The sequence below is a fragment of the Oncorhynchus kisutch genome, linkage group LG11, assembly GCF_002021735.2.
Source record: "Oncorhynchus kisutch isolate 150728-3 linkage group LG11, Okis_V2, whole genome shotgun sequence".
Classification (NCBI taxonomy): Eukaryota; Metazoa; Chordata; class Actinopteri; order Salmoniformes; family Salmonidae; genus Oncorhynchus; species Oncorhynchus kisutch.
In genome coordinates this window covers 11,350,900-11,363,068 of record NC_034184.2, presented here as the reverse complement: position 1 = coordinate 11,363,068, position 12,169 = coordinate 11,350,900, and the positions used below count along the sequence as shown (strand labels likewise).

At 44.2% G+C, this 12,169-nt stretch overlaps 1 protein-coding gene across 1 annotated transcript; it reads right to left on the bottom strand.

The window, feature by feature from the left end:
* Positions 1–34: 34 nt before the first annotated feature.
* On the bottom strand, positions 35–11,903 carry LOC109900024 (class A basic helix-loop-helix protein 15). Its single transcript, XM_020495743.2, has 2 exons — positions 11,578–11,903; positions 35–2,535 (listed from the first exon to the last, which is right to left on the bottom strand). Exon 2 carries the CDS (start codon positions 2,493–2,495, stop codon positions 1,920–1,922), a length of 576 nt encoding a protein of 191 aa, XP_020351332.1. The 5' UTR covers positions 2,496–2,535; positions 11,578–11,903; the 3' UTR covers positions 35–1,919.
* Between the last annotated feature and the right edge of the window lie 266 nt (positions 11,904–12,169).

Genomic DNA, 12,169 nt, shown 5'->3' with positions numbered 1-12,169 from the left:
CACCTTTCACACACACACCACTGTTCTAATAAAATATGCCATTTTGCTGATGCATTTATTCCAGGTAACTTACAGTCTTGTTTGCATACTTTCTGTGTACAAGTGGTAATTGAACCCACTATCCTGGCATTGGAAGCCCCATGCTCTACCAACTGAGCTACAGACATCCATGGCCAAGAACCATAAAAACACAAGATACCAGAGGGTCATGGAGGTAAAACAACTTGGTCAACACATACTGTACATTTTGACATGTACACATATGGCTCTGTGGTCTAGCGATAACACTGCTGGCTTCCTCTTCCCACCAGAGGCATGAGTTCAATTCCCTGCTCCAACCCTTTAAAATGTTTGTCTCACCTACCTGTCTTCCACTCTGCAATTTAAGAACTGTGTCAACCACCCCCAAATAAAATATATACATACAAATATGTTTCTAATAATTTACACTTCGTTTAAATTACAATGTGTATTCTTTCCCTTCCTTAAACAGTACAGTATTTGACTAAAGTCTGTGGGACAACTATAGGGAATTATATCCTTGTCTTGTACTTGACTGTTGTGTCGAGAGGCAGTCTGTGGGACCAGTATAGGTACGCATATCCTTGTCCTGTATGTGACTGTTGTGTCCAGAGGTAGTGCTCAGCTGGGAAAACAAACATTGTTCTTAAAAGGTTGAAAACATGTATTTATCTACAGCAGGGGTGGCCTTTCCTATCTACAGCTAGGGTGGCCTGTCCTATCTACAGCAGGGGTGGCCTGTCCTATCTACAGCAGGGGTGGCCTGTCCTATATACACAGCTTGGGCCCCTGTGGGCTACAGTGTATGCTGGAGAACTATACTTTAACAATCAGTTATTTTACATTTCTGACCAATCAGGTAACTACAGTTAATCACCAGCTAGGAAAAATGACAGAAAAAATAAAGAAAACAGATTAAATTACGCTGGAATGTTCTTTGACTTGGTTCTCACCACATATCAGAATGAATCAGAATCCCACATGAGATTAACTTTAAGTTCCCCTGTTCTAGAAGTTATATCATGGTCCTTTGGGGATTCTGTCTGTCACAGCTCTGGCTAGGCCTTTGTCTAATCTGACATATTCCACAGGCTGCTGGTGCTCTTTGCCTGTCTGTCTGTCTTCACTTGTACTCCACCAATAAGTTTCTGAGAATGAATGTCAAGGGTACAGTGCTCCAAATCAGCTCACCTTCTTGTGTGCTCCATTTAGTGCATGGTCAGGTATGTCACTATAGCTCACTAGCTTGTCGGAGTATAAGGCTGCATCTCAGATGACAACTTTCCCCAATCTGTGCACTACTTTTGGCCATGGTCATAAGTAGAGTAGAAGTGTACAATATGGTAGATAGGGTTTCAGTTGAGATTCGCTCCCCAAGTTAAGCCTGGATGCTTCAACTCTTTGGCTGTGGAGTTAGCACCTGCTGGCTATTAACTTTCTTGGCTGAAGCTTTGAATCTGGGTGAGGAACTGAGGCTAGATGTTAGCTCTCCTGGCAGAAGCTGTGGATCTGGGTGAGGAACTGAGGCTAGCTGTTAGCTCTCCTGGCTGAAGCTGTGGATCTGGGTGAGGAACTGAGGCTAGCTGTTAGCTCTCCTGGCTGAAGCTGTGGATCTGGGTGAGGAACTGAGGCTAGATGTTAGCTCTCCTGGCTGAAGCTGTGGATCTGGGCGAGGAACTGAGGCTAGCTGTTAGCTCTCCTGGCAGAAGCTGTGGATCTGGGTGAGGAACTGAGGCTAGCTGTTAGCTCTCCTGGCTGAAGCTGTTGATCTGGGTGAGGAACTGAGGCTAGCTGTTAGCTCTCCTGGCTGAAGCTGTGGATTTGGGTGAGTAACTGAGGCTAGCTGTTAGCTCTCCTGGCTGAAGCTGTGGATCTGGGTGAGGAACTGAGGCTAGCTGTTAGCTCTCCTGGCTGAAGCTGTGGATTTGGGTGAGGAACTGAGACAGGCTCTCATCCCCGTCCTCCTCCAGGTGCTGCTGGTAACACTGGAGCAGTCTGGCAGCGCTAGCCTCTGTCGGTGTCTCACCAGGAGGCAGGCGGGCGCTAGATATCCCCAGGATGATGGAGGTCAGGGACTTGATGTAGTTCTCAGCCAACGTCAGCGTCTCGATCTTGGAGAGCTTCTTGTCCATTTTGACATGTGGAATGGCCTCTCTAAGAGCCTGGAAGGCGTTGTTAAGTTTGTGCATGCGCTGGCGCTCCCGCTCGTTGCTCTCCAGCCGCCGGACGTTGCGTTCTTTGTTGCTGTTGTGAGACCGTCGGTACCTGTGGGGGCCGTGGGTGGTGCCACCGCCTCCGCCTCGCTCGCGGTCCCCGCCCCTCAGAACGCCTCTCCAGGAGCCTCCAATACGGACCGAGGCCTCAGAGCCCTCCTGTTCGCTGGTGCCTGGTTCTCTGTTCTCTGGTTCAAGGTCCAGGTCTGGCTCGGTCCAGGGTTTTCTGCATGACTTAGCGACCTTGCCTTTAGACTTCATCCTTCAGCCTGATTCAGTTACCCCTCTTCCTCACAACAGCCTTGAAAGACAACAGGAACAACAACTGGTTATAGAAAGGACTTGTCAAGGAAAAGATAAGCAAACAAGTGGCAGTGCCTTTGCCCTGAGGGCTACAGTGTTACAGATTAGTTTAAATACTCAAGTTGGAATATACAGTTTTTTGACCACCATTTTCCCCTTCACTCTCAAATCAAATCATCCAATCAAATTTTATTTGTCACATGTTTACTAAATTAACTAAAGTTTAAAAACAATAATAATAATAAAATAACAATAATGAGGCTATATATATATATCCTTTTTTTTATTTTTTTTATATATTTCAATCTCTTTTTTCCATTTTTCGAATTAAATATACCTTTCTGCAACCTAGACCTTTTAACTGAGGCAAGCTAGCCAGAAGCTAGAAGCTAGCCAGCTAATTAGCTACTAGCTATTTAGTCATTGTTAGCTACTGCTGGCGGTCATTACGTTTAGCTCAGACACCAGCCATTTAGCGCGGATAATACCTTCCAGTCTGCACAGCGCGCTATCAGACCTGAGCATATCAGACTGCTTTTCTCCATTACATCACCGGATTCCTGCTGCAAGCTCTGGACCATTACACTGGATCATCGCAGCTAGCTAGCTGCTACCGAGTGGCTATTGTGGCTAACGCCCCTGTCCAGAGGCAAGCACCAGTTAGCCTCGAGCTAGGCCCATCTCCCGGCTAGCCAACCAAGTACACCAACTACAATACCTCTCTTGCCATTTGGCCTGGACACGGAGCCCCGCCGATCCATCATGACTGGTCTACTGGCTTCTGCGTTGTGGATGTCGGTGAAGACCCATCTGCTGGCCCCGGCCCGCTAGCTTTCTGAACGCTGTGTCTCCCGCTCGCCTAGCGTAGTAACTACTACTGAACGGCTCCCTGTTTCATCTATTGCTGCTCATTGGCCCCTATGATCACTCAACTACACTGCTGATGCCTGCTGGACTGTTCATTAACACTGTACTTCATTTTGTTTATCTGTTGGCCCCAGCCTCGAACACAGGCCTGTGTATAGCTAACTGACCCTCTCTGCCCATTCATCCGTTGTTGTTGTTGTCTTAGCTGTTTATCCGTTGTTGTCTTACCCTTTGTTGTTTTAGCTCCCCCAATCAACACCTGTGATTGCTTTATGCCTCTCTCTAATGTCAATATGCCTTGTATACTGTTGTTTAGGGCAGCTCTCATTGTTTTATTTTATTGCGGAGCCCCTAGTCCCGCTCAACATTTAATTTAAATTTTACTTTTATTTTACTAGGCAAGTCAGTTAAGAACAAATTCTTATTTTCAATGACGGCCTAGGAACAGTGGGTTAACTGCCTGTTCAGGGGCAGAACAACAGATTTGTACCTTGTCAGCTTGGGGATTCAAGCTTGCAACCTTTTGGTTACTAGTCCAACGCTCTAACCACTGGGCTACCCACTAGTCCCGCTCAACATGCCTTAGATAGCCCCCTTGTCCCACCCCCACACATGCAGAGGCCTCACCTAGCTTAACTGGTGCCTCCAGAGATGCAACCTCTCTCATCGTCACTCAATGCCTAGGTTTACCTCCACTGTACTCGCACCCTACCATACCATTGTCTGTACATTATGCCCTGAATCTATCCTACTACGCCCAGAAATCTGCTCCTTTTATTCTCTGTTCCCAACGCACTAGATGACCATTTCCTATAGCCGTACCCTCATCCTACTCCTCCTCTGTTCCTCTGGTGATATAGAGGTTAAACCAGGCCCTGTGTGTCCCCAGGCGCTCTCATTTGTTGACTTCTGTAACCATAAAAGCCTCGGGTTCATGCATGTTGACATCAGAAGCCCCCTCCCTAAGTTTGCTTTATTCACTGGTTTAGCACACTCTGCCAACCCTGATGTCCTAGCCGTGTCTGAATCCTAGCTTAGGAAGACCACCAAAAATTCTGAAATTTCCATCCCCAACCACAACATTTTCCATCAAGATAAAACTGCTAAAGGGGGCGGAGTTGCAATCTACTGCAGAGATAGCCTGCAGAGTTCTGTCATAGTATCCAGGTCTATGCCCAAGCAGTTCAAGCTTCTACTTTTAAAATTCCATCTCTCCAGAAATAAGTCTCTCACTGTTGCCGCTTGCTCTCAGCTGAGCCCTGGACACCATATGTGAATTGATTGACCCCAATCTCTCTCCAGAGTTCGTACTGTTAGGTGACCTAAACTGGGATATGCTTAACACTCCGGCCGTCCTACAATCTAAGCTAGATGCCCTCAATCTCACACAAATTATCAAGGAACCTAACAGGTACAACCCAAAATCCATAAGCATGGGCACCCTCATAGATATCATCCTAACCAACCTGCCCTCTAAATACACCTCTGCTGTTATCAACTAGGATCTCAGCAACAACTGCCTCATTGCCTGCGTCCGTTATAGGTCCGCGGTCAAACAACCACCCCTCATCACTGTCAAACACTCCCACTTCTGCAAGTAGGCCTTTCTAATCGACCTGGCCTGAGTATCCTGGAAGGATATTGACCTCATCCCGTCAGTAGAGGATGCATGGTTGTTCTTTAAAAGTGCTTTCCTCACCATCTTAAATAATCATGCCCCTTTTGAAAAATTTAGAACTTAGAACAGATATAGCCCTTGCTTTACTCCAGACTTGACTGCCCTTGACCAGCACAAAAACATCCTGTGGTGTACTGCACTAGCATCCAATAGTCCCAACGATATGCAACCTTTCAGCGAAGTGAGTAACCAATATATACAGTCAGTTAGGAAAGCAAAGGCTAGCTTTTTCAAACAGAAATGTGCATCTTGCAGCACTAATTCCAAAATGTTTTGGGACACTGTAAAGTCCATGGAGAATAAGAGCACCTCCTCCCAGCTGCCCACTGCACTGAGGCTAGGAAACACTGTCACCACCGATAAATCCACGATAATCAAGAATTTCAATAAGCATTTCTCTATGGCTGGCCATACTTTCCACCTGGCTACCCCAACCTCGGCCAACAGCTCTGCACCCCCCGCAGCAACTGGCCCAAGCCCCCCCTTTTCTACTTCACTCAAATCCAGACCTCTAATGTTCTGAAAGAGCTGCAAAATCTGGATCCCTACAAATCAGCTGGGCGAGACAATCTGGACCCTCTCTTTCTAAAATTATCCTCCGCCATGGTTGCAACTCCTATTACTAGTCTGTTCAAACTCTCTTTCGTATCGTCTGAGATTCCTAAAGATTGGAAAGTGGCCACGGTCATCCCCCTCTTCAAAGGGGGAGACACTCTAGACCCAAACTGTTACAGACCTATATCCATCCTGCCCTGCCTTTCTAAAGTCTTCGAAAGCCAAGTTAACAAACCAAGCACCGACCGTTTCAAATCCCACCATACCTTCTCCCCTATGCAATCCGGTTTCCGAGCTGGTCACGGGTGCACCTCAGCCACGCTCAAGGTCCTAAGCAATATCATAAACGCCATCGATAAAAGACAGTACTGTGCAGCCGTCTTCATCGACCTGGCCAAGGCTTTCGACTCTGTCAATCCCCATATTCTTATCGGCAGACCCAACGCCTTGGTTTCTCTAATGACTGCCTCGCCTGGTTCACTAACAACTTCTCAGATAGAGCTCAGTGTGTCAAATCGGAAGGCCTGTTATCGGGGACATCTGGCAGTCTCTATGGGTATGCCACAGGGTTCAATTCTCGGGCCGACTCTTTTCTCTGTATATATCAATGATGTCACTCTTGCTGCGGGTGATTATTTGATCCACCTCTACGCAGACGACACCATTCTGTATACAGAATAATCAAGAATTTCAATAAGCATTTCTCTATGGCTGGCCATACTTTCCACCTGGCTACCCCAACCTCGGCCAACAGCTCTGCACCCCCCGCAGCAACTGGCCCAAGCCCCCCCTTTTCTACTTCACTCAAATCCAGACCTCTAATGTTCTGAAAGAGCTGCAAAATCTGGATCCCTACAAATCAGCTGGGCGAGACAATCTGGACCCTCTCTTTCTAAAATTATCCTCCGCCATGGTTGCAACTCCTATTACTAGTCTGTTCAAACTCTCTTTCGTATCGTCTGAGATTCCTAAAGATTGGAAAGTGGCCACGGTCATCCCCCTCTTCAAAGGGGGAGACACTCTAGACCCAAACTGTTACAGACCTATATCCATCCTGCCCTGCCTTTCTAAAGTCTTCGAAAGCCAAGTTAACAAACCAAGCACCGACCGTTTCAAATCCCACCATACCTTCTCCCCTATGCAATCCGGTTTCCGAGCTGGTCACGGGTGCACCTCAGCCACGCTCAAGGTCCTCGATAAAAGACAGTACTGTGCAGCCGTCTTCATCGACCTGGCCAAGGCTTTCGACTCTGTCAATCCCCATATTCTTATCGGCAGACCCAACGCCTTGGTTTCTCTAATGACTGCCTCGCCTGGTTCACTAACAACTTCTCAGATAGAGCTCAGTGTGTCAAATCGGAAGGCCTGTTATCGGGGACATCTGGCAGTCTCTATGGGTATGCCACAGGGTTCAATTCTCGGGCCGACTCTTTTCTCTGTATATATCAATGATGTCACTCTTGCTGCGGGTGATTATTTGATCCACCTCTACGCAGACGACACCATTCTGTATACATCTGGCCCTTCTTTGGACACTGGTAACAAACCTCCAAACAAGCTTCAATGCCATACAACACTCCTTCCGTGGCCTCCAACTGCTCTTAAACACTAGTAAAACTAAATGCATGCTCTTCAACCAATCGCTGCTCACACTCGCCCGCCCGACCTAGCATCACTACTCTGGACGGTTCTGACTTAGAATATGTGGACAACTACAAATACCTAGGTGTTGTTAGACTGTAAACTCTCCTTCCAGACTCACATTAAATATCTCCAATCCAAAATTAAATCTAGAATCAGCCTCCTATTTCGCAACAAAGCCTCTACTCATGCTGCCAAACATACCCTTGCAAAACTGACTATCCTACCGATCCTTGACTTTGGCAATGTAATTTACAAAATAGCCTCCAACACTCTACTCAGCAAATTGGATGCAGTCTATTTGGCTGGTCCTCGCTACATATTTGTCGCCAAACCCACTGGCTCCAGGTCATCTATAAGTCTCTGCTAGGTAAAACTCTGCCTTATCTCAGATCACTGGTCACCGTAGCAACACCCACCCGTAGCACGCGCTCCAGCAGGTATATTTCACAGGTCCTCCCCAAAGCCAACACCTGCTTTGTCCGCCTTTTCTTCCAGTTCTCTGCTGCCAATGACTGGAACGAATTGCAAAAATCACTGAAGTTGGAGACTCATATCTCCCTCACTAACTTTAAGCGCCAGCTGTCAGAGCAGCTTACCGATTGTTGCAGCTGTACATAGCCCATCTGTAAATAGCCCATCCAACTACCTACCTAATCCCCATATTTGTTTTTGTTTTTCTGCTCTTTTGCACACCAGTATTTCTACTTGCACATCCTCATCTGCACATATATCACTCCATTGTTAATTGCTAAAATGTAATTACTTCACCACTATGGCCTATTTACTGCCTTACCTCCTTACTTCATTTGCACACACTGTATACAGATTTTTCTATTGTGTTATTGACTGTACATTTGTTTATCCCATGTGTAACTCTTTCTTGTTGTTTTTGTCGCACTGTTTTCTTTATCTTGGCCAGGACACAGTTGGCCTACCTGACCTACCTGGTTAAATAAAGGGGAAATATTTTTTTTTTAAATAAAACTATACAGGGGGTACTTGAGTTTGAGTCGTTATTACTCAGAAAAACAACTACGAATTGACAAACCCAAGTTCTAAAATCAAATCAAACTTCATCACATGCGCCGAATTCAGTGAATTCAGTGTAAACCTCACCGTGAAATGCTGATTACACTGTAATTACATTGTAATTAGCTAATGGAACTAAACCTGCTGTTTATGATGATTAATGATTAAAGTTATATATGTTATATTACAATAAGACAGAAATATGGCCTTTTTAGAATTGTTTTTATTCAGTTTTAAATGAATATGTATTTTCTTTTGGCGTGAAGAAAAATGTAAGAAACACAGTGTCTATCTAATCAGCCAGTGTGTGAAAATGCTATAATGTAATCTCCACCTGTTTTATCCTACTGTAGGTTACCCAGGCCTCCAGATAATACCCAACTCAAGGTTACGCTCTTTTAATACAGACAGGGGACAGAAAAGTACAGGACAATTTTGGGGAGAGAGATTTTACCCTTGTGTACTCCATCTCATAACTTAAAGGGGAAATCTGCACTTCAAACGACAAAGCGCCACCCCGCCACTGATTTGGTAAACAGCTGAGGCACTGAAGAAATGTTACCACTTTCAAATTCATAAACAGAGCTATGAATGCAAGGACTGACCATCCATGATATCACAGTTATAGTTTTAAACATGCCTTGAGACTATACATTGTGGGTTTACAATTAAATCGTTTACAAACAATTGAGTAAAACAAGCATATATTTTGGATTCTGATGGGGTACGACAGTTGCATGTAGCAATCGCAGATGTAGCAATCACAGATTGCTCCTTTAAATTGCAGATCACTGTGTGAGATTAACAGTAAACCTGTCTGAGATATAGGCTATCTATGATGTGAAATGTGTGTCTGTGTGAAGGCTGCTGGCCTACTGGTATGCTTCATCAGACGCCATTCATGTAACATGGTAACAGGTGAAATCACTGCAAGGGGCTATTCTGCTATACAGCAAGTTATTCTAACAGTTTTTTCACAGCATAAAACCAACTACATACCGTAGTATTTACAAAAATTATACATTCAGTATTATCTCATTGTGATGATGAGTTGGGTAACAAAGTAACACTTTTAGGCTTTTGCTTATTATGAAAAGATTATTAAGGTTAGATTGATAATATTTTTATACAAACAACATACATATGGCAAGTTTTATTTAACCAGTAAAAAATATAGATATATAAAAAAAATGATTTGCAACCCTATTTTCAATAACTTTCAATACCTCACATTGCGAGGATAATGGCACTGAGCCTTTTTCTAAAACGTTATATGAAATTAGAGAACACACAAGGAGGGATCTTAGATCTCTCGCCTCAGGTAGAGTACCTCAAGCTGTAGACCACACTATCTACCAAGAGACTTTTCATCTGTATTTTTCGTAGCTGTCTATTTACCACCACAAACCGATGTCGGCACTAAGACCACACTCAACAAGCTGTATAAGGCCATAGGGAAACAAGAAAATGCTCATCCAGAGGCGGCGCTCCTAGTGGCTGGGGACATTAATGCAGGCAAACTTAAATCCATTTAACCTCATTTCTACCAGCATGTCACATGTGCAACCAGAGGGAAAAAAACTCTAGACCACCTTTTCTCCACACACAGAGACGCGTACAAAGCTCTACTCTGCCCTCCATTTGGCAAATCTATCCATAATTCGATCCTCCTGATTCCTTCTTACAAGCAAAAACTAAAGCAGGAAGTACCCGTGACTCACTCAATACGGAAGTGGTCAGATGACGCAGATGCTACGCTACAAGACTGTTTTGCTAGCACAGACTGGAATATGTTCCCGGGATTTATCCGATGGCATTGAGGAGTATACCACCTCAGTCACTGGCTTCATAAATAAGTGTATCGATGACGTCGTCCCCACAATGACCGTACGTACATATCCCAACCAGAAGTCATGGATTACATGGAGCGGAACACTAATCCAGACGCTTATAAGAAATGTTTGAATGATGCTGAGGAGCAATGCTGTTACATCCAATGATTGTTTGCCTGAGGCTGTTGATGAGCAGGTGCTTGTACGTGTGTACACATTCTCTTTTTCCTCTTTTGTTCATTTTGTTGATTGATGATGCATTGGGGAACCGTGGCTTGGGAGGGTTTGGGGTTGGGGAATGGAGGAAGAGTTTTTTTTTTTTTTTCGGGGTGGGGGCGTGGTTCTCGGGATGGTTGAGGTGCAGCTCTCGGGGAACAGTGGGGGGATATTGGATGGTTGGTGGCCTGGCGGTTAGAAGCATAGCCGGTGGCAGATAGGTCGCTGGTTCGAGCCCCCGTTTTGACTTGGTGGGAGATCTGTCGATGTTCCCTTTTGGATCACTCTGGATGTGAGTCTGTTAGATGACTACCTGGTAAATGATGAGCGGCTTCACTGTATGTTTTAATATTTTTTATCCCGCTATAGCCTCAGACGAACCATCTAACAGGCAAAGCGTCAATACAGGACAATGATTGAATCCTACTACACCAGCTCTGACGCTCGTCGGATGTGGCAGGGCTTGAAAACTATTATGGATTACAAAGGGAAACCCGGGCCCGAGCTGCTCAGTGATGCATGGCCGAAGAGCTCTTGTTTTAATGTCATCTGACCACGGATTCTAATCCAAGTGCCATTTAGCAATGTGGATCTTCCAGCATGACAATAACCCCAAGCGCACATCAAAATCCACAAAGAAATGGTTCAATGACCACAAAATCTGCATTTTGCAATGGCCATCTCAGTCTCCGGATTTGAACCCCATTGAAAACCTGTGGTTTGAATTGAAAAGGAGAGTCCATAAGTGCACGGATATCAAGGACCTGGAAAGGATCTGTATGGAGGAGTGGACTAAGATCCCTCCCAATGTGTCCTCCAATCTCATAAAACATGTTAGAAAAAGGCTCAGTGCAGTTATCCTCGATAGGTGAGGTATTGAAATCTATTGAAAACAAGCATACAATCATCTTTTTAAAATATATATATATTACTTGTTACACAAAATATCTTTCTCTGAGCAATTGTATTAGTATAAAATAATAACATTTTCCTCCTTTCTTGAGCATACAATATAGCTCAGTATTTGTATTAATTATTTTATACAATTTTTTTTTTGCTAATCTTTACCAAGGGTGCCAATAATTACGGACTGGACTGTATGTCATGTCAATTTTGATTTGAATAGTTGAAAAAGCTGTGAATGTCTTAAATTTATATAACTTCATTGGATTTCTATGAAGAAAAAATGGAATGGACAACAAATTGAAACTTAACTTACCTTTCAAGTGAAAGTAAGATTCCCCTGTATGTAGAAGAATAGTTTTCACCATGGAACATCGATAATATCTTCAGAATGCACGTTTTGCTTAAGTGGTAGAAGCGTCTGAGGTTCCACTCGGAGGATGAAGATAACTGTAAACATGTGAGGTACCTGTCGCTGCTGTAATGTACACGTAGCGCTCGCTTAGCCAATGGTAGTGCGCTCCAACTCCGGACATGGTCATCTGTGCCCTGCGCTACCAAAAGCCTCGTTTACACCTGGTCTAACATGCGTCCTTGGTCCTGATCTTATCCGCATTCTGATTGTGCCCACAGTGAAGCCGTTGCATAAATGCAGTGGTGGAAGTAGTACCCAATTGTCATGCTTGAGTAGATGTAAAGTTAACCTTATTTGAAAATGACTCAAGTAAAAGTGAATGTCACCCAGTAAAACACTACTTGAGTAAAAGTCTAAAAGTATTTGGTTTTAAATATACTTATGTATCAAAAGTAAAAGTATAAATAAATTCACATACAGTATATTGCCGTCATTGTAAATAAGAATTTGTTCTTAACTGACTTGCCTAGTTAAATAAAGGTTAAAAATAAAT

Coding starts and splice junctions, on each gene's coding strand:
- LOC109900024 (XM_020495743.2), bottom strand. CDS start 2,495: ATGAAGTCTAAAGGCAAGGTCGCTAAGTCATGCAGAAAACCCTGGACC.